Below are 23,667 nucleotides of genomic sequence, written 5' to 3'. Positions count from 1 at the left end.
TAATCTTTTCATGTTGAACTGCATCTAGTTACTATTTTGTACGCATTTGTTTTCTTTTTGGAAATGGACAGATGTCTCATTTGGAAAACCAGCAGGGGTAAAGCAGTTGAAAAGAGATTTATGATGTCATCAGTTTCAGGCCTTCTTTTTGCCTGTCTGTAGGAACGGTTTACGTGGTGGGTCTTTTAAATTTTGGATGTATCATGAGTGCAAGGGTGGTCAGGTCAACTCACAGTAATAAAATAACTAACCCTAGTCTATTTCAGAAATTATATTAGCCTATTCAATCCTAATGGCTGCTTTTTAAGTTAGGTGCCATAATTAGCTCCCATTTTATAGAAATGAGAATACTGAGGCTTCACAGGGTGTTGAGGTAATTAAAAGAAGGATTATAAATACAATATGCAGTACATTACTTGGTGCACTGGAAGAGACTCCGTAAACACAGTCTTGAGGATAGATGGAGAACAGATCTCACCATTAATCCTCCAGTGTCAAATACAATCTTTTATAATGACTAACAGTTTGCCTTTATAATGACTAAGAACATGACTGTATTAGGAAGAGGAATTCCTCACTTACCATTTATTTACTGTCTACTGTGTGCTGGAAAATAGCCAGGCGCTTTCCACAGATTTCATGAAACCTCCTTACTCTCTCCCTGTATTCTGTGAGTGGAAATGGAGGCTTAAAATGGCTGGGAGACTCGCTCAAGGTCGCAAAGCCACAAAGTGGCAACACTGCTGCTCACACCCACATCTGACTGCAGCCGGAGCACCTGTTTGTGTCAGGGCTAATGGAGCAGAGACATGAAGGAGGAAGTGGGGAGTGAATTAAGCATGGACAGCGGCGAAGTACTGTCGCTCTCCTGGAATTAAGTTTCTGTTGTGGGAAATCATTGTAAAAACTGGTAGGATCTCCCTCCATAAAGGAGTTTGCGGGGGCCACCTGGGTGGCTCAGTCAGTGAAGTGTCCGACTCTCGATCTCAGCTCAGGTCGTGAGTTTAAACCCCACGTTGGGCTCCACACTCTTGTGGAGGCTACTTTAAAAAAAAAAGTCTGAACATAAGGTTTGGCTTTGTGTCCTGAATTCATAGCAGCCTTAGCTTTTAGGGATGGGGTACAGAGTCCCTTTTTCAGCAGGCAGGATGGTGTTCTTGTTCCCTGAGGAATTGAGGAGGATTTGGGACTACCCAGAGCACTGTTGTGGGGTTGGGTAACTGCTGAGAAGAAAAGGGGTTGCTCTGGTGTAAATCCATTTGCTGACAAGGGGATGACAGAATTCTAGCGCAGTATCAGCCTTGGCATCTCGTGTCCAGCCCAGTTCTGCCCGCTTTTACAAAAGAGCTGCCATATTGGATTACTGCTGAAATCACCAGAGCCTGCTGCTTGCTCATCAGGGCAGGGCCGGTGCCATCTGTGGGATGGAGTGTACTCGGAATATGATAAAAACTGGACAAGGGGAAAGAAGAAGTCTCCCTCAGAAATGCTGCCATCTAAGGTATAGCTTAAATGACAGGCTCGGGTTTTGGCCCCATACCTGATTTTCCCACCAGCCCATCTGCTCATGTGCACACAGCACGCCTGCCTTTATCATTGCATGTCCTGCAGAGCTGTTCTCTCTCACTGTGGTATCAGTGACAGTTTTAACAGCTGTTACGTATATTGACTCGTCCACTGATGACAAGTGTATATGCCGTTGTGAGTTTGTTTAGCCGGTGCTCACCTTTTCATGGGCTGTGTTGGGGATTTCGCTGTTATGAATGTAATTTGGGGAGCTTGTGGTGGCATCAAGAAATCCTCCCGGGATGAGGAAGGGTTGATTTTTCCCACAATCCAATGACATTTTCTAGCTCCCTTTCCTCACGGGCCAATGTCACCACCCCATGCTTCTGTTTGAGAGAGAAGGACATTGTTGAACATGTGTCATCTGCAGACAGATCCGTGGATTCGTGCCTGTGCGAAGTACAGGCATGTTTTGGGGATGGAGGGATGGGGTAAGCACTTAGTGACTCAAAAGTCTGCGGAGTAACTGTGGACAGCTCTTACAGATAAATTAAAATGCTGCTTCTTAAAAATGGGAGAACATATTCAGGAGGGACTCTTTAGTTGCTTTCAGCAAATCTCCGTGGCTTATGTTTTTATATAGCAGTTGTCTTCTCAAATCAGACATCCCTGTTGCCTGTTAGGTAAACATGGAAAGCCTAGATTATGAGTTAAAGGTATCGACAGCATTTCAAGCGCTATCAGAGAACATTTAATTCAGTTTAATTTTGTGATAAATCTCATGTTTAATCCTCTGGTTACTCTGTAATCATGTCTTTATTGATCTTTTCTGAATGACTGCCTGCAGTTTAATAAACTTTGCCATTAACCCAGAGCTTCTAAAGGAAGAGATTGATTCCATTATCAAATCTGATAGACTCAATAAGTACCTAAATATCACTAATCTATCTATAGGAAGCTTTGTTAGAGCAACAAGCCTGTGGCTTGAGAAGCTGGGTAGACATCTGGACCTCTTTGCATGACAGAGTGGCCTCAGAATTAGCATCTGATCCCCTTGTGCAAACGGACACGCCTTTCCTCTCTCAGGTCAGTGTAGTGGCCAACAGAAAGCACAGTCACTTTTCTTCCCTCAACTGTAATTGTAGGGTCTAATTCATTCTCATTGCAGAAATAGCTTAAGGAGTTTATTTAGTCTGTGTCTCAGGTCAGTGGGTACATCTAATGCACTCTGCTATGCTCTGTGCAAACCTGCAGGATAGTTCCGTTTATTTTTACCCATATGATGCTAAAGCAAAGAAAATCTTTTTGGATAAAACCCGAAATGGAAGACTGGGGGTGATGAGGAAGAGAGTGTGCAGATTCACAGGCTCGAGTTGTGTGAACAAGCTCCAAGATTTGGCAAAATTTTCCATGAAACCCATATATGTGTCTTATTTAGTGACAGAGCATTTGCAGTAGGCGCTAAACAGGAATTTCTACATTTTGCACCTGTGGGTATTTATAGCTGTTATCATTATCCACTAATACTTATTTACCCGCACAGGCAGAACATTTGAGATTCAGCGTCTGGAACGTTTGTGTAGTTTTGTATTTTTTTAAGGTCAGAAAGGTGTCATTCTCTGCCACTTTGCACCCCTGAAATAAAATGATGAAGACTGTCAGTTTTAGAGAAAAAGCCAAGGCTTTTATTTCTGTAAGGATTTTTATTGCTGATTTGAAACCTTTCTAAAAGAGTTCAGAGATTTGACATACGAGGTGTATAGCCTTTCCCTAATTATGCTTTGGAGGGAAAGTGGAGGTGAGAAGGCTTTTTATAATGAGATAATACTAAACCGTAATATAAAAATTTCTTCAAACAAAAGGTCATAACCCTGACACAAATAAGGTTATAATGACCTGGTGTTAGGGAGTGAGAGTAGCTTTACAAATCCTCAGCTTCCTCCTTCAGAAAATGAAAATACGGTCTGGAAGAAAAACCTCTAGTGGATCAGTGAGCTCTAAGCTACATTGGTTGAACATTTTATATGTGATAAAATAGCCTCCTGGGATAGTAACATTAGAGAGGTTGATGGACCCTAAGAGATCATCCTGTGGAGGACCCTAAATTCATATATGTTGAAGTGGATTGGTTTCTGTCCTTTCAATTAAAATTAGTTTGAGAAAGGGTGTAACAGTGATTCCTGGAGTATGGAGGAGGTCAATGTGTGCATGTGCATGTTGGCTCTCTCCATCACCGCTCTGTAAATGAAGCAATGCCTGCTCATCTCCAATGGGAAGTTGACTACAGTTGCTGGGAAGATGGGAGAAAGTTACAGAATTATTACTCAAGTAATAATTATTTCATAGTCCTCCAGAAACCCATCTGAACCACTTGAAAACTTGAGCCATAAAGGTACTGCCTCTCATCCGTACACCCTTCCCAGTATGCTGTAGGAAACTGTATTTGTATTCAGAACCACATAACATGAATTTTGCCAGAAGTCGCTTTCCTGTCACTGAATAGTCCTAAACATTAAATTACCTTTCATAAAATTGTTTCCTGTCTGCTGAGTGGATAAAATGTGCCTTCTTTGTGTGTGTGTGTGTGTGTGTCTCTGTGTGTGATTTTGTTTCCCTAAATGGGCCTCTGTAAGTGGATCCCCCTGCCAGCTCCCAACCCTGCTTCTAAAACAGCACAGCCTGAACAAAAGCAAGTACCAAGGTGTTCTCTGCTGCCTATAATTACAGCTTTGACATTTGTTTTGTTTAGATTTGACTTCTTAAGAGCCAGAGATAGAAGGACCTATTAGTGGTCTCCCCTCTTGTCCCCCTTTAAAAGATTCTGATGTCACATCCAGAGTTTGTTTTCTCTCTTCTGGGGAAGATTAAGGGAAAGAGCAAGGATCAGAACTGGTAGGGCATGGCAGAGAGGAATGGAGAACCCTTCCATGGCTCAGAATCCCCGTCTTTATTTCCCTATTTCTCCTGTGGTTAATTTCATTTCACTCTGCTAGAATAGTGAAATGAATGGATACATTGCATCTTTTCCTAAGTAAATTAAAGATCCTCTTAGGGCCAGATACCCATCCATACTCTTAAGTTGGATTTCTGGTGCATATATCATCTCCCCTGCTTTTCCCTTTATGATGGTAATGCAAGCCCAGAGAAGGTCATGTTCCACACGAAAGCTAGAATACCTGTCGAAAGCTAGAAGCAGGACTCCTCCAGGCCTGAGAAGTAACCATTCAGCATAGCTGATGGTCACTGCTACAGTGTTAGTAAGATACTACAGAGAGTGGTGACGTAAAATGAAGATGTGGTAGTATGTCAGTACCTGGGGAAGAGAAGTTAGGAACATGTTGGGGGGAGAAGAGCAAAGTCTTTGCCTTTTTACTAATTTTAATCCAGTATCTGGGTAAGAAGAGGTTTTCACTGGCCAGTCAGGCTCCTTGTCTGGAATATCTGGACAATAGTATCAACCACTTGATTTTTCTGAGAGTAGGAGGTATTAAGACCTGGTAAAGGGTCATCTGACCTTCATGTGAAGCCGTAAAGCAAGACATGGCATTTTGCCAGTCAGTCCCCTTTATTGTTTTGTCTTCTCTTGGACTTAATGAGGTGATCTATATTGTCTTTGAGGCATCTGCTCAGCCCGTTTAGTATACAGGGGAATGGTGATGTGCCGGAGCACCATGATGTGCTGAGGGGATATCATCAGATAGTAAGTGTGGAAGTGTTTGGGTGACAATCTGAGAAAGGAAGAGAGGAAGCGTAGTATGATTCATAGCCTAGTGGGGCAGCCTCTGGAGTGAGAGAAACATCCATGGTGTCCTCATTTCTCCAGTTCATTTGTTAGAACTCACCTACTATGTGCCACATGCTGTATTCTCTGCAGTGAGTTCAGGGATGACCAAGGAGTCATAGCCATCATCCCTGTGGAGCTAAACGTGAATATTGCAGGGAGGCCCCAATTACTAATTATTTTGCCACATGAACATTCCCCGTTTTGTGCCTGGAATGCCTAGTCAAAAAATGAGTAATGGCTAATTAGAAGGGCTATCATTAGAGTTAAACATCCTCTCAAATGTGTGCATGACCACAGTGGATTAGGTTAAAGTGGATTAAAAAGCAACAGAAATTTGTGCACTCTGCCTGCCTCTCTTGAGGTAGCAAACCAGGCTCCCGTCCTTGGAAAGGCCAGAGGATTGTGTGGCATGCCCACTTTCTCTTATGGCTTCCATTATGCTTTTCTCCGTTGTGTGGTTCCCTTCCCCTTTTTGGACTCACTCTTTGTGTACATTATCGCCCTTGAGCCTTCTCTGATGAGATTTTCTGCCTGAGTCATGCTGTGCTCAGCTTTTAGAATGTTGCGGTTATGGAGGAGTTAAAAAAATTTTTTTTTAAGGTTTCCTTTTCGTCATGCTGTATTTCTCAGATTATCTGGAGGGACTGTAATCCAATTTTAGGAATCCTTCAGGGCTAAGAGCCTAAACTGTTTTAAGCAATAGCATCTAGTTGCCAGGGACTCAACCACTTTGAGAGTGTTAAGGTCTAACAGCTGCCAACTCTCAATTATCTATGGGAATGAGAGGTTGCTGGGACGTTTTCAATTCACAGAGTGTGCAAAAATCTCACTTAAGCTGGTGGTTGTGATCTCATCCCATAACTGAATTTAGGAGAGCTTCTCAAGTGGCTGTTTTTTTTTTTTTTCTTTTTTTTTCTTTTCTTTCTCTTTTTTCTTTGACCCCTCACCTCTGACAATGGCACCACACTTTTGACAAGTATTTTCATATCCTGAATTTGTACTTAGTCTCTTTTTTAAAACCATTTTCCCCTCTCCATTTGGATTCCCTTATGTCCTATGTATCATCATGTATTAAATATATTGTAAGAAGCTGCCTCGGGGGGGAAAAAAAAAAGCTGCCTCAGTTTTTTTTTTTTTTTACAGGTAGGAACAGTGTAAAAATGTATTTATGTTTTCTTTCTTTGCTTTTTGATTCAAGTGTTCATGAGAGGATGTGGCCAAACAGCTAACCAGGGCACTTGAAAGAAAGCTAGGAAAACTGGACCAAAGGTTAGCCTCTGAATAACTGAGAATTGACTGTTAGAAGTGAAGAAAAAAGGCACACCGTGAACTCCACCTTGGCACTGAAAAGGATGTGAAGACGGCACTCCTGAGCCTGGCTGAGGCATTGGTGTGCACAGCTGAGTTGTTTGCAGTGAAAACTTCACGGCCCCATCGTGGGCTAATGCCAGACCTTCCACAGTGCGGTCATCCCTTTGTTTCAGGAATCTGAAAGATGAGTTCTTTTGGATGGACGCTGAGTGCCATCCAGGTATTGGTGATGGTGAGGTGCCCGTTGTGCTTGATGCCAAGGGTTGCCATTTGTTTTTTAACAGCTTTATTGAGGTATATTCACATACCAGTAAACTGCATGGTTAAAAGTATAAGATTTGATAAGTTTTCACATGTGTGTACACCCGTGAAAGCATGGTCATAATCAAGACAGTGAAGAGTTTTTGACTCCAAATGTTTCCTCATGTCTGTATATAATCTCTTCCTGCCCCTCAGTGGGAACCACTGATCTACTTCCTGTCACTACTGATTATATTTTTTAGATTTTATATAAATGGAATCATACGAAATACTCTTTTGGGACTCATTTCTCAGGCTTAGCATAATTATTTTGAGATTTAGTCAATTTGTAACGTATCAGTAGGCTATTCCTTTTTATCGCTAATATTCCACGGAATGGTTATATCACAGTTTATTCATCTGTTGATGTACACTTGAGTTGTTTCTAGTTTTAAGCTGTAACAAAGCTGATATGAACATTCTTATACAGATGTTTTTGTGGAAATGTGCTTTCATTTTTTGGGGGAGAGATACCTAGGTGCAGAATGGTTAGATCATATGGTAGGTCTACTTTGAACTTTTAAGGAAATGGCCAAACTGTTTTCCAGAGTGGTAGTACCATTTTTCATTCCTCCCGTGAGTGTATGAGCGTAACTCCACATCCGTGCCTGCAGCTGGTGTGGTGAGTCTTTTTCATTTTAGCCATTCTCATATGTAGATAGTGGCATCTCATTGTGGTTTTAATTTGTATTTCCCTGATGACTATTGATCTTAAGCATCTTTTCACATGTTACTTGCCACCCATATATCTTCTTTAGTTAACTGTTCAAATCTTTTTTTTTTTTTTTTAATGTTTAAAACACTGGGTTGGTTTTTTTTTATGTAGTTTTGAGGGCTTTTAAAAATATAATCTGGATACAAAACGTTTCTCGGGGCGCCTGGGTGGCTCAGTCGGTTAAGCGACTGCCTTCGGCTCAGGTCACGATCCCGGGGTCCTGGGATCGAGCCCCGCATCGGGCTCTCTGCTCAGTGGGAAGCCTGCTTCTCCCTCCCCCACTCCCCCTGCTTGTGTTCCCTCTCTCGCTGTGTCTCTCTCTGTCAAATAAATAAATAAAAATCTTTAAAAAAAAAAAAAAAAACGTTTCTCAGATATGTACATTTTGCAGATAGTTTTCCATTCTGTGACTTGTCTCTTCATTTTTTTTTTTAAAGATTTTATTTATTTATTTGAGACAGAGAGAATGAGATACAGAGAGCATGAGAGGGAGGAGGGTCAGAGGGAGAAGCAGACTCCCTGCCGAGCAGGGAGCCCGATGCGGGACTCGATCCAGGGACTCCAGGATCATGACCTGAGCCGAAGGCAGTCGCTCAACCAACTGAGCCACCCAGGCGCCCCTCTTCATTTTCTTAACAGTGTCTTTTGAAGAGCAGAAGTTTTAATTTTTGATGAGGAGTAATTTATCACTTTGTTCTTTTATGGATTGTGCTTTTGGCATCATATCTAAGAAATCTTTGCTAAACCCAGGGTCACAAACGTTTTCTCCTCTGTTTTCTTCTAGGAGTTGTATAGTTTTAGGTTCTACATTTAGGCTTATAATGCATTTTTAGTTATTTTTCCTAATTAGACTGAGATGTGAATTGAAAATTTCTTTGCATATATATATGCCATGTGTGTGTGTGTGTGTATTTGTTCCATCAGCATTTGTTAAAAAGGTTATTTCTCCACAGAATTGCTTTTGTGCTTTTGCTGAAAACCAGTTGTCCGTATACATGTGGGTCTATTTCTGTTCTCCATTTTGTTCCATTGATCTACTCTTCCCTCTTCACGGCAATACAGGGCTGCAGCTGTAATGCAGTGTGAAAGGCGGCAATATGGAGTACTTCAATGGCTCCCCACCTGACCCACTTTACTGTAACAGCTCATTGATTTGTCTCCGGTACCCCCACTAAACAGCCTGGGGTCAGGGATCTTTTCTTAGGTATTTCTAACAGGTAGCAAAGTGTCTGGCACGTAGTGGGTATTTTTAGCTTTGATTTTAAAAGATGTGAACATGAGGAATTACTATTTTTTTTTCTTGAATGCTGTATTGGTTACTTTGTTTGTAAATTCCTACACGCAGTCTCCTGTCCTTACTAAAAAGTTTAGGTTCTGAAGGTCTGTTCCTAAGTCCCATTTGTTTGGAATTCCAGAATAGGGGCTGCTGTTAACATGTCCACAGAGTTAAGTTTTAAAAGTGCTGTGTGTTTTGTTTCTTTCCTAATTTTTCACTTCTTACTCTCACTGTACACGCTTTCACTTCTTTCGCACTTAACGGAAGAGATGGAATCAGTGTTTGTAAAACCATTCCAAAATAAGTACAAATGCAATAAAATTAACCAACAAAGCACATGACAAACTAAAATGACAGCACACATCCATGAATGCCCTCTGATGGTGACGGGCAAAAGCGCCTTTTCTTATTTCTCCTGGCTCCTTTGTTATTTCATTGCACGTCCCTAAGATCAAGTAACTTACTGAAGAGGTTCTGTTTCAGTTGTACCCCTCTCTCCCACATGGACGCCCACAGGGGCACATGCAGACACCCACACCGCAGATGCTTTGTAAGGGATGGGCTGCTCTCAGATTAGTTCGGTTGGGAAAATCAGTTGGAGACTCTCTTTCTGAAACCTATTTCATGCAAGGCAGGCAAATTGTGCCTTCATTTTCTGTTGTCTGTGGCTTCATCTGTAATCAGCAAATGCAGCCCCGCCGCTGAGACAGTGCTTCATCTGCAGTTTGTTGCTCTCCCCTAGTCTGCACAGCATTGAACCGTCTCATTTTGAAATTCAGGAGTGGCAGAGGAAGCCTTTGGTGAGAGATTATAATTTGAGAGAAGGGGAAATCAAGAGCAAGATCACCTATTTTGAAGAAGGCTGGGTGTTAAAAGAAATAGTCTGTCTCGGAGCCTCTCAGCATGTGTGCTGCTGTTGACCCCGCCCTCCATCACCAGTGACCTAAAAATCACATAATTTCAACTACTCGTGAAACCTAGTCCCATCTGTTATGCATGGCTTGTGCACTTACCCCCTCTGTTGCTAGCAAATAGGTCTAAATCTTCGTACTTCACAGCCAGCCTTCTGTTGTTGGTGGGCTGGCTTTCTTGCTTTCTTGCTTGCTTCCCTGATTGTGAAATGAATGCCTTAAAAACATTTTTTTCCCCCCCCAGATCTCTTCCTTATTCTTCTCCCCTCCCTGCTTTCCCTCCCAGTACTTGTTTGCTAAATGCTTTCTTTGCCACGTATGGGGCCAAGTCACCTTACTTTCAAAAAGCACTGCAGGTAATTCTCATGGACATTAATTTTTCCCTGGGAATCACTAGCCTTTATCCTGGTAGACAAATGAATCAACTGGCTGTTGAAAATCGTCATTCATTGATGGTAAAAATTTATTTTATAAATCGCACAGTTTCCTCCCCATATTGCAGCAGTGCTTTGTAGACCACCCATGTTTGTTTAAGGAAATTCTTAAATTAGTTGGTAATTGTTGGTTGGTGGATAGATACATGCACACATACACGTGTGTGTAATCACACGCACAGCTCTTTAGAGTGTTGTACGGTGAGTAATTTATAATCAGTCTTTTTGTCTTTGATGCTTTTTGCTTATAGTGGACAGTTCTTGTCATTTTCCCTCCAAGACAGTCAATGAGAAGTTAAATGATTACTTTCTACATAGTAAGCAGCCAGTGGATGTTTACAGAGGGAATGAATAAACACCAGCCTGGTTTATTCAAGAATTACGCCAAAGTGTCTATGTAGCAATTTCTAAATAAAACTGTATCTTTGAAAGAATAAAGATAATTTCTAGTCTTTGAGAATATAAACCTCTTCTTTAATAAAAACGTTTTAAAGACTCATGATTTTTTTCTTACCTCTTAAGCTACCACCTCTACACACACTTTGATCCTTTCCCCTTTCCTCTCTCCTCCCCACCCAACACCCTCCAGCATTGAAAATCTCAGTATTAATTGGAGCTAAGATGATTGTACGGCTGCTGCTAAGGCTTCAGCAGGTCTCTTACAAGCTAATGTCACGGCATGGGGTCCATTTGCTCTGTGTAGCTACTCTGTGGTGCCGTGAGAATATGCCTTGATTAATATGCTACATGCAACTAAAATGGATTTGGAAAAAATTATACCATACTCTCATAAATATTAATTCACATTTGTATGGAATTGCACATAATTTTCAATATACTTTGGAGCACCTTCAGTATGAGAGGAGATTTAGTTTCCAAAGAGAATGGCATAATTTTTTTAAGAGCACGGTTGATACATTATTAAGTATCATTTGTTTATTAATCCGAGGCTCTACACGTGTATATATGCCAGGCACTAGGTGGGTTGGATGACAAAGAGAAGTGTTTTTTTTTTTAACAACCCTGTGGGGAGTTTATACATTACTCTTAAAAGAAGTAGTACAATTAATCATAGTATATAGAAGCGGTCCACGATGGAACTCATCCTGGCTGCTTCTGCCATCCTTGCCATCATTCCTGAGCGTCTTTTCACGAGGCCTGACTATTTTGGTTGTGTGTGATGTTAAACACAGAATAGTCTGAGCTGAGCAGATGTCTGACATAGCTGACTGTGGTGGTGGATGCTGGAGAGAGGAATAAGTACAGTGGACATTTATTGAGCATTGACTATGTGTTAGACATTCTGTACAAGGTTCTGAGACTGGAATCAACGGCCGTGTGCACTCATTTCAATCTCAGCTTGTCCCCTAAATACTTGCCACCACACATTCTCCTTGCCTCAGGAGAGCTGCCTCTCCAATGGCAGAGGGTAAATCATCTGCATTGATAGCAGCTAGAAGTTAGACCAGGAGCCACTCATTTGCCTGATGAGACTTTTTTTTTAAGATTTTATTTGTTTGTTCATGAGAGAGAGAGAGAGAGGCAGAGGGAGAAGCAGGCTCCCCGCTGAGCAGGGAGCCTGATGCAGGACTCGATCCCAGGACTCTGGGATCATGACCTGAGCCAAAGGCAGACGCTTAACCATCCTTGAGACACCCAGGCGCCCTGATGAGACTTATTTTTGATATCTTCTTGCTCTGGGGATAAGGCCTTTGACCTCTTCTCGGGCTTCTTGCTGTTTGCCGTGATTCTTGTTTCTGCAGTGCCTGCACAGTTCCTTGGTTTCCACTTTTCTAGTTTGCTTCACTCTGTATTAGTACCAGCTTGGGGTATTATCAAATCACTATTGTGGCTTGTAGGCTTGGGTACTTTAACTAGTTGCCTCATTTATTTATCTAGCAAACATAAACATAACACTTGTTTTTTGCCTGACTCTGTATGTGAAGCATTGGGGTTACTGAGATGAATGATAACTTCGTCTGTGCCCTGATTCTTTTAAGGGGTCATGCTGCCAGCTGCCTCAGGGCCTTGGCACAAGCTGTTCTCTCTGCTCAGACTTTCAGAACTAGGTCAGGTGGCAGTCATCTCCTCAGCACCAGCCTACTCCTCTGGACTAGACCATTTCCCCCAGTTTTAGCATCTTCAGAACAGAGAGTTAAGTTTGCAATGATATATTTATGTGATTTGATTAATATTTGTCCCTAAATTTTAAGTTCCAGGAGGTGGGGACTTTTTTTCCTCCACACGATTGTTTTCCCAGTCCTTATAGGACAGTGCTGAGTTTGTATATACTGGGCCCACAGAAAATACTTGTATAAGTGAAGGCTTGAGAACAGTGCTTTGTATTGTAAGAAAGGTCTTCCTGAGTGGACAGGCCCTGCTAAGAGTCCTTTAACTAGAAAAGGGAGGGGTGTGGAAGGTAGGGCTTTGAGGCCGAGGCAAAGCAGATGTAAATGTCCAAGCTCCCAAACTAATGGCAATGGCTGATTTGGGGAAAGACCTCAAAGAGTAGCGTGTATGTCGGCAGTGGGCAGTACTGGATATTGGGAGGCAGTAGGATAGTGAACTACCTTGGGACTACTGGCTATAAGGGGGGGGGGAAGGAGAGGGGGTAAAGAAAGAGAGGTAGAGAGAGAGGTATTTTAAGGAGAAAATGGGTAAAGGGAAAATTTTGTCTTAGTTTTTATTGTTTGAATGTGCATTCATTTAGGACCACAGAAAACAATTTATTTATGTGGAGGCGAGGCTCCATGAAGGAGCATTTTCAGTGTAAATAGGATCATATCTACTCATTTACAAACGACTGAGTGCCAAATCTTTTAAATTTCAGTGCTTCATGTGTACATTTCTCAGGGTTCAAAGGACATTTGCACGTATCCTACCAGTGGTGTACTTCAAGTCTCCTAATGAGTAATGTCAGTGTCAGGCTTTGGACCCAGGTCTTTTGGTATTTCTGTAGGTGCTGAGCTGCCTGCAGGCACAGAATTCACTGGATCTTGTGGCCTGAAATGTCCGCCTGTAGTCTCTGAAGCTGCTGCTTCCTATTCCAGGACATCCATTACGTTTCTCCTACCTTCCCACCCCCCAGCCACACACAAAGCAATAAATGAAAAGTGGCTGTAGATCTTGGTGATAATATTGTTGTTACATTTTGCAAAGAACTGGGAATTAAGGATGCTCAGAGGAACTTGTGGTAAAAATGTATAATGCATTAAGGAAGCATTTTAATCATATGAATTGATAGTTTCTTTCTTGCTGGCTCACATCCACCTGGCCCCGGTATGTTCAGGCTTTTGCCTTTTTTTTTTTTTTTTTTAAATCATGCACGCACTTAGTACTCCTTTTCTGAAACATAATTGATGTACCAACTTGGAAAGTGAGTGTATTGAGCCTCCTTGGGGAATGTCATTGTGTGCTGCTGGACCTAGCAGAGAATCAAATTGAAAGCCACTAAGCAGTGAAATCACTTTTAATGGACAGATGCTTTGTGCTTTGTTGACTTTTCTGCCCAACAAGAATGGAAAGGATATATTTGTGGTGGCATTAGGGATTCAGAAAAATTGAGAGCCTCGTTTCTTAGTTTTAGTTGTTCTCCTCTTCCTATTTCCCTTCCTGCTTTCCCTCTCCTTTCTTGTAACCCCATTTAGCCTGTATTTTGGGTGTGACCCTGGACGCATATATAACCATCACTTCCCTCTCCTTCTCTTCTTCTCTATAGAAAGATGTAGCACTTAAGCCTCAGGAACGTGTGGAGAAACGCCAGACCCCTCTGACCAAGAAGAAACGAGAAGCGCTTACCAACGGCCTGTCCTTTCATTCCAAGAAGAGCAGACTCAGCCACCCACACCACTACGGCTCGGATCGAGAAAATGACCGCAATCTCTGCCAGCACCTTGGGAAGAGAAAGAAAATGCCTAAGGGACTCAGGCAGGTGAGGAGGCGTGGGTTTGTTCTTCTCTGTGGCTGCGAAATCCCTTTCTCAGGTGCCTGCCTCTCTGCGGTTCTTCGTGCCAGGTGGAGAAGACCTCCTTGGTGGGCTGCTGGAGAGTTACCCCACAGAGCTGTGTACTTGCTTCTAACAGAATATACCAAGCCCAGCTCAGTGTTTTATTACGATTTGAAACTTCAGGGTCGGTTCCTTTTTATCAGATGTGCTGTGTGCTGTAAAGCTTGACGCTGGTGCTACTTGTGTGTGGGGCAGACTGACTGGACTCTTGATGCTCGTCAAGGTAGACTGGCTTGTAGGGCAGAGGTCTTCATAATTGGGACAGAACGGAACGGGCAGGTGTGATCGCGTCCATTGTGGGTCTCAGGGTTCTGAGGTGCTAAAAATGGTTGTCTGCAAGCAGTCAGTACCTTGCATAGGATTTATATATTCCAGAGCAGCTCAAATATTGTGGCGTGTGGGAGAGCAGTGGTGAAGAAATGAAATAGCCTTTCGGTTCTTCAGTTGTTCTCTGTAGGCCATAATTCAAGACTGTCTTCGCGATCTGCTGATTGTATGAAAGTCTGGTAGTAGGGCTTACTGGTCTGTTAATAATTAAGTTTCAGTGATCCACAAGAAAATATAGCTCTTGGCATTTAGGAGCCTTTCTGCCTGTGGAAATCCCCACATGAGATAGATTAATAATGAGAAACAAAGCTGTTTATAGCAATTTTTTTTCCTGCACAAATCCAGAGGCTTTAGTGCCTGCTGAGTTACCTGTGTCCTGGGTGTGTGTTGTTTTTGGTGGGACCACTGGGTGGGAATGACTATTACTTGGAGGAAGCAGAGGAAGGGAGTGTGGTTCACAGAGCAGGTACTGCTAATTAGAAGCTGAATAGGTAATTTCCAGTTTGCAGATGTTTCTTTGCAGAGGGAGAAATCTGGGATCATACAAAACAATGGTTCCCAAAGTTCACAGACCATTAGTAATCCTATCGTGAGCATTATTAAACACAAATTCTGGCCCCTCCTTAGGACCTAATGCCCTTAGGGATCTAGGGGCAAGCCACCGAACTCTGTGGTCTTAGATTTTCTATTTGATAATGGCCAGGCCACTTTGGAAATGATTCTTATAAATCATCAAGAGTGTATTTTTGGTATAAGTTTTAGTGAAAAGATTGGAAGGACCCAAAACTTCAATATGACCTAGTCTCTAATAAGTATGGAGTCCGAGGTCCGCCTGTTGGGTAATGAGGGACATATTCCCAAGAAAACATCAGAAAACATCCAGAGTGGTGGATGTCAGCATGGACACAGAAGGATCTCAGGGAAGTGTCCCCACATCTGACACACAGGGCAGGTTTTCTGAAGATACATACATGTCCTGAGATGAAATGCCAGATTGGAGTTCTAATAGTAATTATTAACATTTATCTAATGCATACCATGTGACCGTCGTCATTAACAAGGGAGTTTATATAATCTGTAATTCTCACAGTCACCCTGGGTAGTAGGTAATATGATGTTGACTTTCCAGATGGGGAAAATGGAGGTCAAAGAGTTAAAGTGACTTGTCTCAGGCCACTTAGCAATGAGGTACAGAGCCAGGGTTTAGACCCTGGTTTCTTTATGTTGCTCTCTTTCCCCTGTATATTCTCTCTCCCTTGTTTGAGATAAGGATTGAGCATGAAGAGAAAGAGAACTCCAGGTCATTGGTTGCAGGTGTCTCCAAGTATTTCTAGAAACAGTGTGAGTAGTTTGGTCATAAGGAGCGACTTTGGTTATAGAAATGGTCTGTGAGGGCCTAAAAAGAAACCCGATAATCTGCCAAGTTCAGAGAGCAGAGAAAGAGCTGAAAAGTTTGAAAGCAACCACATTTGTATGAAGATTTTTATTTTATTTTATTTTATTTTTAGTAAACTGTTTCAAGAAAGAGAGTGGAGCGAGGGAGGAAGGGCTAGGTTCTATAAAAGCTGATGTTCCTGTGGTATTTGTGACTCCCAACCCATGCCTCTCTGTATGAGATCGGTGAGAAAGGTAATTATTATCTATGGAGAGAGGTTGCAGCACAACCACCATCTCTCCCCCAGGCCTTCCCTCCCTCCTGCCCTTTCAGGCAAGAAACCAATTTAATTAGAGTCTACACTAAAGTGTGGTTCCTTATCCTTGACTCTCTTACTCCCAGACCTGGTCTGACTTTTCCATTCTCTCTTCTCAAAATTCTTCTTTCTGCTTTGTCCTATGGTGATCATAAAAGAAGACAGGACTTGTATATCTCAAATTCAAGTAGGTTTTGGTCCTAATGGTTAACCTTCTGGTACAAGTGGTATCTGAAATCAAAGCTATCCTTATTTTAGGCAAAATATTTGAAAAGCAATTTTTTTTTGAGTCACTCCTCATGAATCATGGAGAAGGAAAGAATGAGTTGTACCTTTTTGGTCTATGTAAGAGTTTTCAAAACAAGTGGTGTTTTTCTTATCTTCAGTGTTGATGCCAAAATATACTCCCCAGATCAAGTGTTATTTTTCTAGTAGGAAGGGAAGCAGAAGTTGATAACTGAAATAAAGCTCTACCACTTTTCATTTGTAGTCTTCCTAGAATCACATGTACTGTTTTGAAACCCGGAGCTAATCACTGTCCATTGCTGCCCATCTGGAAAATGAGGGGTTTGGTCTAGGTGATTTCTCGGGCTCCTCTCTCTGAGTTTCAGTGGTTCTTTAAATTTGTGACCAGCCCAGAGATGACATAGCATTTTCAAGGTCCGTGAAGGAAGACTGCTGTGGGCCCAAGCGTAATTTTGGTTTGGAGTCTGTAGTTGATAGTTTCTGTGAAGACACTTAAAGGGGAGACGTGTGAGGGAGAGGCATGGCTACATGTGTGTTGCCCGGACGTGTGCTGTCTGTTGTGTGATCACTGGTAAGAGGTGACACACAAGTGTTGGAGGGCCACCATAGACGTTCAGAAGCTTGTGCTGAGAGTATTGCCAGATACCTGCACACGTGGCGGTTACTGTTCCCCTTACCTTCGCCTCGTATGAGACAAAAGTAGCTGGATCTGACCATCTTAGCTGGGAGGGGGCCTTGAGGTGAGAGTGTCCTTGAGGAGAATTTCTAAATTAATGGATCGTTGCTTAGTGCCTCTTATGGAGGGAGGTATAGTCGGGAGAACTACAGAGGAAAGAGGGCTGTAGGAGGTGAGAATTTAGTCTTTATTTTTGACTCGGTGAGAGTGGATTAGGTTTGCATCTTATTAGGAAATGGTACTTCCTGAGCAGGCACCTTAAGGCACAGCTTTCCTGTAATTATGGGAAGATGTTACTCCTTCGTGGGGAGGAAATAATAGGATTTTTTTTTTTTTTTTTCTGAGAATCCATTGAAGGCAACTGATCTTTTTACTGTGAGAGTACAATTGTATACTTTTATAAGAGAGCTGTGTAGTTCTAAAACCAAGCTGCCTTTTCCTTCTCTTCCTGATTATAAAACCTCAGTTCTCCTGGTATTTTCTCATACTGGGAAAAGAAAGCTTTTTAACTGGCACTTAACCACCCCAGTGGAACTCATTTGTTGGATTATGTTTTTAAGTATAAATAGATCCCGACTTAGAAGATGCTGAGCTGTCAGCTGTCTTTCAAAATGGTTGCACTTTTTTTTTTTTTTTTAAAGATTTTATTTATTTATTTGACAGAGAGACACAGCGGAGAGAGGGAACACAAGCAAGGGGAGTGGGAGAGGGAGAAGCAGGCTTCCCGCAGAGCAGGGAGCCCGATGTGGGACTCGATCCCAGGACCCTGGGATCATGACCTGAGCTGAAGGCAGTCGCTTAACCAACTGAGCCACCCAGGAGCCCCGGTTGCACTTTTTTATATGGCAAGTTTGAACATTCTCCTTACTTTCCAAAGGGGGGTTTAAAAACAAAGAAAGGAACAAGTTAACTTTTACGGAAGAATGCGTGTCTTTCTGACCCCCCCAGGCTTGTATTTGTTTTACACAGAACTATTTGCTCATGATGTGAGCATCCAGCTATTATGTTTAAAAGGTTTTAGCTTGTACTAATAAGGATGTGGTAGGGCTTCCCCCCCACCCCCCCACCATCTCTACTTAGACTTGGGAGGGGGAAACCAAAATAGAGGCTTCCCAGGCCGTCCCTGTAAGGAGCCTTGTTCTCTAACTGCAAGACTAAGTCTCAGTGCAGCCCCAGAAGGACACAATGACATGACACGCTGCCAAACCTTGGAGCCAGCAGAGGACTTCCTCAGAAGCATTTTTGGAAAACTTAACCCTTCCTAGGGCTTTGGGTTTTCTTACATTATGTCTCACTTCTAGACCATGGGAGAGGATTTAAAATTTTACTACTTTGTAGTTGAAAACACAGAGAGCAAAGGGGTTTTAAAATTAGAGAAGCAAGGAAGAAAAGTTGATGGGAATTTAGAGAACTCTCAGATTTGGCTGGGCATGGGTGTTTCTAAAACTCCATATAGTCCATTAGCCTGTCTTTCCTCTCTCTAGTAGGAACCCAACCAGAGGAAATAGGCTTTAGTGAAGTACGAGCAATTCTTAGGCCATATGAACTCTTCCAACAAGCGGATATCAGGATCGGTCATCAAAGTAAATCCCAGAGCCTCTCTCCTAACTGAATTTTAGTTTCCAAAACTACACTCAGCTAAGGGCTGGACTTCTTAGAGAAAGAGGCAACCTACTGAGATTGCTTAGAGCCACAGGAGGATCCCATTTGAGAGGGAAATAAAGGAGTTTGGGAATATTTCAGGAGCCCAGCAGGTAGACTCTGACCTTGCTGGTGAGAATGGCTTTTCTGTGGTTTAAAAATCTTTATACAAGTTGATCTGGGTGGGTATTGCTTGTAAGGAATGGAAATTTGCTCCTCTCCCTGAAACTATGGTGGAATCAGATTTGTTGGAGGATTTGTAGGTGCTGACATTGTAGCTACCAAAAACGTATACTGGTTTCTAGGAAGAGGAGGGATTGGTCCCAGTGCCAAGTCTTTAAAGTTAGAGCTATTGTTCGAGCCATGGGGGTTGCATCTGCCTTGTGTATTGCCATTGCGTGTTGGCCTTATTTGGAATGAGTGGTTGTGTTGGTGGAACAGAAGGGCGCAGGTGACCAAGCCACCCAGCTGTGCTTGCATCCATCATGCTGCAGCAGTCTATCTGCTCAGGCTCTTTCCCGGTGAGAGCATTTACTACCAGAAGCTGATCCTTTATTTCAGTGTGACTGACTCAGGTTGTCTGAGGACTTCTCTGTGACATTCTTGCTAGTAGAAATTAACTTGCAAAGGAGGATTTATAAGGGACAACTTTGATTAAACAGATCCAGTTCAAGTCATATTTCTGAAGACCAGCTAATTAGTTTCGGGTATAAAAATCCAGGCTGAGGTCACACAGGTATTTATCCAGCTTGACTCTAGAGCCTACAGATTTCTGGAAATCAGAGTATTTGAAACACTAATGCAATTAGGGATTATACTTTAGTAATGAAAAGACATATGAACTTCGCTAGGTGCTCTTTCATAAATACATTTGTTACTATGGTTAAATAACTGAAGGTACATTGAGCTAGTGTCAAGAAACTGAGCTGCAGTTAAATCATTTTTACTTCCTACTTCAGAATTTCAAGTTTAATGTGTTTCTTGGGATTTCATTTGCTTTTTTTATTTTTTATTTATTTATTTTTTTAAAAGATTTTATTTATTTATTTGAGAGAGAGAATGAGAGAGAGAGAGAGCATGAGAGGGGGGAGGGTCAGAGGGAGAAGCAGACTCCCTGCAGAGCAGGGAGCCCGATGCGGGACTCGATCCCGGGACTCCAGGATCATGACCTGAGCCGAAGGCAGTCGCTTAACCAACTGAGCCACCCAGGTGCCCCCCATTTGCTTTTTTTTTAAAAATTGTGTTGTCATGTGAAGGTTACAAACTGAGTAAATAAAATCCTCTATTTTTCCTTCTGATTAATTTAAGTTGCACATTATTTTTTTCCCTTTGCCTTAAAACTACAGAAGTAGAAATAAAACCAGATGATAAAAGAACTGGGAGGAGAAAGATTGGCTTAATAACCACTGTTGGAATTTTGATTAACTCAAAATATGGATAAGATGTCAGATTTTAACATTAGTTTTGAGGAACCCACAATACAGGCTTGTCTCTGTTCCGAATTAGTGGTGTATAATAATAAGTTATATGAAGTTTTTGTTTTGTTTCGTTTGTTTTTGTTTTTTTTTTTTTTTAACTTTGGACTTTGGAGGCAATGACAGTTTATTTTTTGAGTTTTAGAATTTTTGTTTTGTGTCAGGATCCTGACTCCTTAGCTTGCTGTCTGGGATATAGTCCATCAGCCCTGGATGTTGTAAGAGTGATAATAAGCATCACTTGACCTCAGACAGATATTTGGAGTGATACGGCCAGTAATAAATCTTATCCCAAGTGACATAGATGTTTTTAATTAACATTTAGCAAAAATTGACTAGAAGAGGACATAGCACATTGACTACCACCTCATAAAACAAAACCTACAGAGAGAAAATAGGCTGAATTGGAAAAGGAACTGCCATTAAAAAAATGGACAGTAACTCCGCTTGAGCGATCCTGAGACCTATAGAAATTGCTCTGTTTAAAAAAAAAAAAAAAACCAAACCAAACAGTGGCATTCACCAAACGCCAAGAATATGTATGTGTGTGGGGAACTTTATTAAGGGCCATTTAAATTGTATATATTGTTAGAGGAATAAGAAGGACAAAGTGAGAGAAAGGATTCTCAACTCTGCCCACCATGAGCCCCTGCGGTATGGGTGATTGAGGGCCGAGGGAGCGTGTTTTCCCTTCACACTGCATTTTCGATAGTTGATGGGGTTCCACAGAACTCCCTTTCTTTATTTAAAACTGCATTTTATGTTAATTTTAAGTCTTCCCCTCTTCTGATGATACGATGTTATCTGCATGTGGCCAGATCTTAGCTGCAAAACGTGAAACAAGCCCCTATGTGTTCTGCATTCTAATCTCTGCTCACAGCACCTCCGTCTCCACACAAGCCTGCACATGACAGGTAACGAGTGGGAGGTGGGAGCGAGTGGGTGGCTGTGTGGTTTGCAGTGGTGGTGGTGGGGAGCTGAGCAGATGGCTGTGATAGCCACGTGTTGCGAGATTCCCGTGGGAGTTGATGGTGGTGACAGGCGACTCACAATGTGCTATTTACAGTTTGGGTTTGCAGTCTTTAAGTGACATCTGAATGCTCTTTAGCAACTGCTTTCATTACTGCCTTTCGAGGAGCTGCTAATTGAAAATGAAATTGTGGGTGGGCTTTAAGGCAGGCACAGGCAGCTCTCCGTGGTAAGTGTTGCTTGAGAACTGTCGGATGTCTTGATGCCCAATTTGGAATCCTTTTTCCAAGGAGGAAAAGCCAAAGGTGCATTTGAAGCTTCAGTATGTGCTCATAGGCAGAGCTGTCTCCTCCTGCCCAGAGAGCCAAATATGCACTCAGTGGGCTGGAAACCAAGCCATCTGCCCATGGCTCACCTTTGTATGGTTCTTGTTAAATGTGTATGACTGTGTAAGGTTCTTATTTTAGGTATGTTAACATCTTGTATTCTCTGTTAGTTTTTTGTAGGACATCATCCTTTTCCCTCTGCTGTTCATAGAGTCACTATGCAGGAGAAAACGATGATCTGACTCTTGAACTTCAAGGTGTTATATTCAAGGTCTTGCATATAACTTTTCTTCCTATAAGCCTTTTCCTATGATACCGTTCTGTGGAGGGCAACTGGGGCCTCCAGGCGCAACGAGGGAAGAGGTAGGTGGTGGATTTGATTGGGCTTGGGCCGTGGATGGTGTTCTCAACTCTCTCACGTCTGCCTCCAGCTGTGGTGCTGTCATTCGTACCTCAGCTTCAGAGTTGTTAGCTGAAGCAGCAGTAGCATTTCTGAAATGGTAGCTTTCGTACGTGTTGACATGTTGCATTGTTTTACTGCCCATTCTGAAAACAGCTTTGCACGGAGTAATCTTGTGCTGAACAAGGAATGACCTCCCTCTTGGAAGTACTGTTAGCTCTCTTTTTAATTAAATATAAAGATAGATGCAATATTACCATTCTTTCTAGCTTTCCCTTGAACATTTTCAGTGAACACTGAGACGAAACCATGCTAAATTCTGTGCTGTGTTTGAGGAGGACTGATATTTGCTTTTAGAGAGTCCCTGAGGCTTGGGCTGAGGGGACCTTGATGACACACCCCTTGCTGTACTTAATTCTCAGTCCCATTAGACCTGCTTTACCACAGGAACCCAACTGTTCTAATGCACTTGAGTTACTGCTGGGTCCTAACGATGTTTAAAAGAACCTATTCTGGTATTCTAAATGAATTCTAGAGCATTGCCTATTGATTGAAAGCGTTGATCATTTTATGCCCAGCAGATGTAACAAAGTTCTTGCAGGAGCTCTGGGTCTTTCCACACGTAGGGGTGTGTGTGCATCCTCACACTAGTCCTCACAAACACACACGGAGCGGAAACCAAAGTGGCTCACAGACACAGGGAGCTCCTGTCAGGGCCCGCCTGGTGCCTTTCAGGAGCCCTGCCTTGTGGCCTGCTGAAACACTCCCTGCGTTCACTGGTCACGGCTCTGCGGACGCTGCCGCTTCTCATTCGTGTCGACCTCCACAGACGCTGTTGCGGTGGGCCACCTGCATTGTGCAGGACACAGTTTGTGTCATGTCTTGAAATCATGTAGTACCAACCTGGGGACAGGTCCTAATTGCTGGTGATGGTTCTGAGTGGCTGAGATTGGCTGTAATTAGACTGAGAGGCAATTAGCGGTATTTTCTAGATAGGGAACATACAGAATAATGTTTCTCAGAGGGTGGTCTTTGGGCCCCCCCGGGTCAGAGCACCTCCTGGGCTTTCATTAACAGGCAGATTCCCGGGCATCACCTCTGACTTGTGGAGCCAGGGTCCCTTGGGTGGGGGCCAGAATGTGGCAGCAACTCCCTCAGGTGACGCCAGGCAGGTGCTGCAAGAGTCATACTTTTACGTGGACGGAATGGTACTATTTTTTATTTTTAGAAAAGGGAAAAGGAACAGTACGATGTTGTTTGTAAAACTTGTAGCAAATCTTAAAAATTTTTAAATCATGTCTTGTGAGAAAATAATTTTTATCAATACTAGGACCATATTCACATTCTGTGTATTTACTAATGGAGTTTTCCCCCAAAACTGGCAAAAAGAAATGTTTCTGCTAAATGCCATAGACGTTATATTACAAAAAAATAATGTTTTCAGAATGGTTGCCTTTTAGCAGGAGTTTTTTAGAATATAGCGTTGGTAGAATGATTATGTTGTATTCTTCTCTCCTTAAATCTTCCAGCTCCCTCAAATAACACAGCTTTTTTTTTTTTTAATGCATATGGTAACAGGAGGTTTTTTTCATTCTAGTTATTTCTTTCTTCCTTCAGCACCATGATGGTGTTGAGCTCTTAAGTTTTCTAAGTTTTACGAAACCTCCATATTA

General features: G+C 42.3%; 1 protein-coding gene across 2 annotated transcripts in view; it reads left to right on the top strand.

Annotated features, from left to right (window-relative positions):
- AUTS2 (activator of transcription and developmental regulator AUTS2) overlaps nt 1–23,667 on the top strand; it is a 1,127,592-nt gene that overhangs the window by 260,810 nt on the left and 843,115 nt on the right. For both annotated transcript variants that reach the window (XM_044915700.1, XM_044915699.1), the window contains exon 2: nt 13,956–14,168. In XM_044915700.1, the coding sequence (XP_044771635.1) occupies nt 13,956–14,168 (213 nt within the window). The remainder of the gene's footprint in view (nt 1–13,955; nt 14,169–23,667) is intronic.

Source organism: Neomonachus schauinslandi, chromosome 5, assembly GCF_002201575.2.
Source record: "Neomonachus schauinslandi chromosome 5, ASM220157v2, whole genome shotgun sequence".
Classification (NCBI taxonomy): Eukaryota; Metazoa; Chordata; class Mammalia; order Carnivora; family Phocidae; genus Neomonachus; species Neomonachus schauinslandi.
Note: the sequence above shows the minus strand (reverse complement) of the source record. Positions and strands in the feature narration are given on the sequence as shown.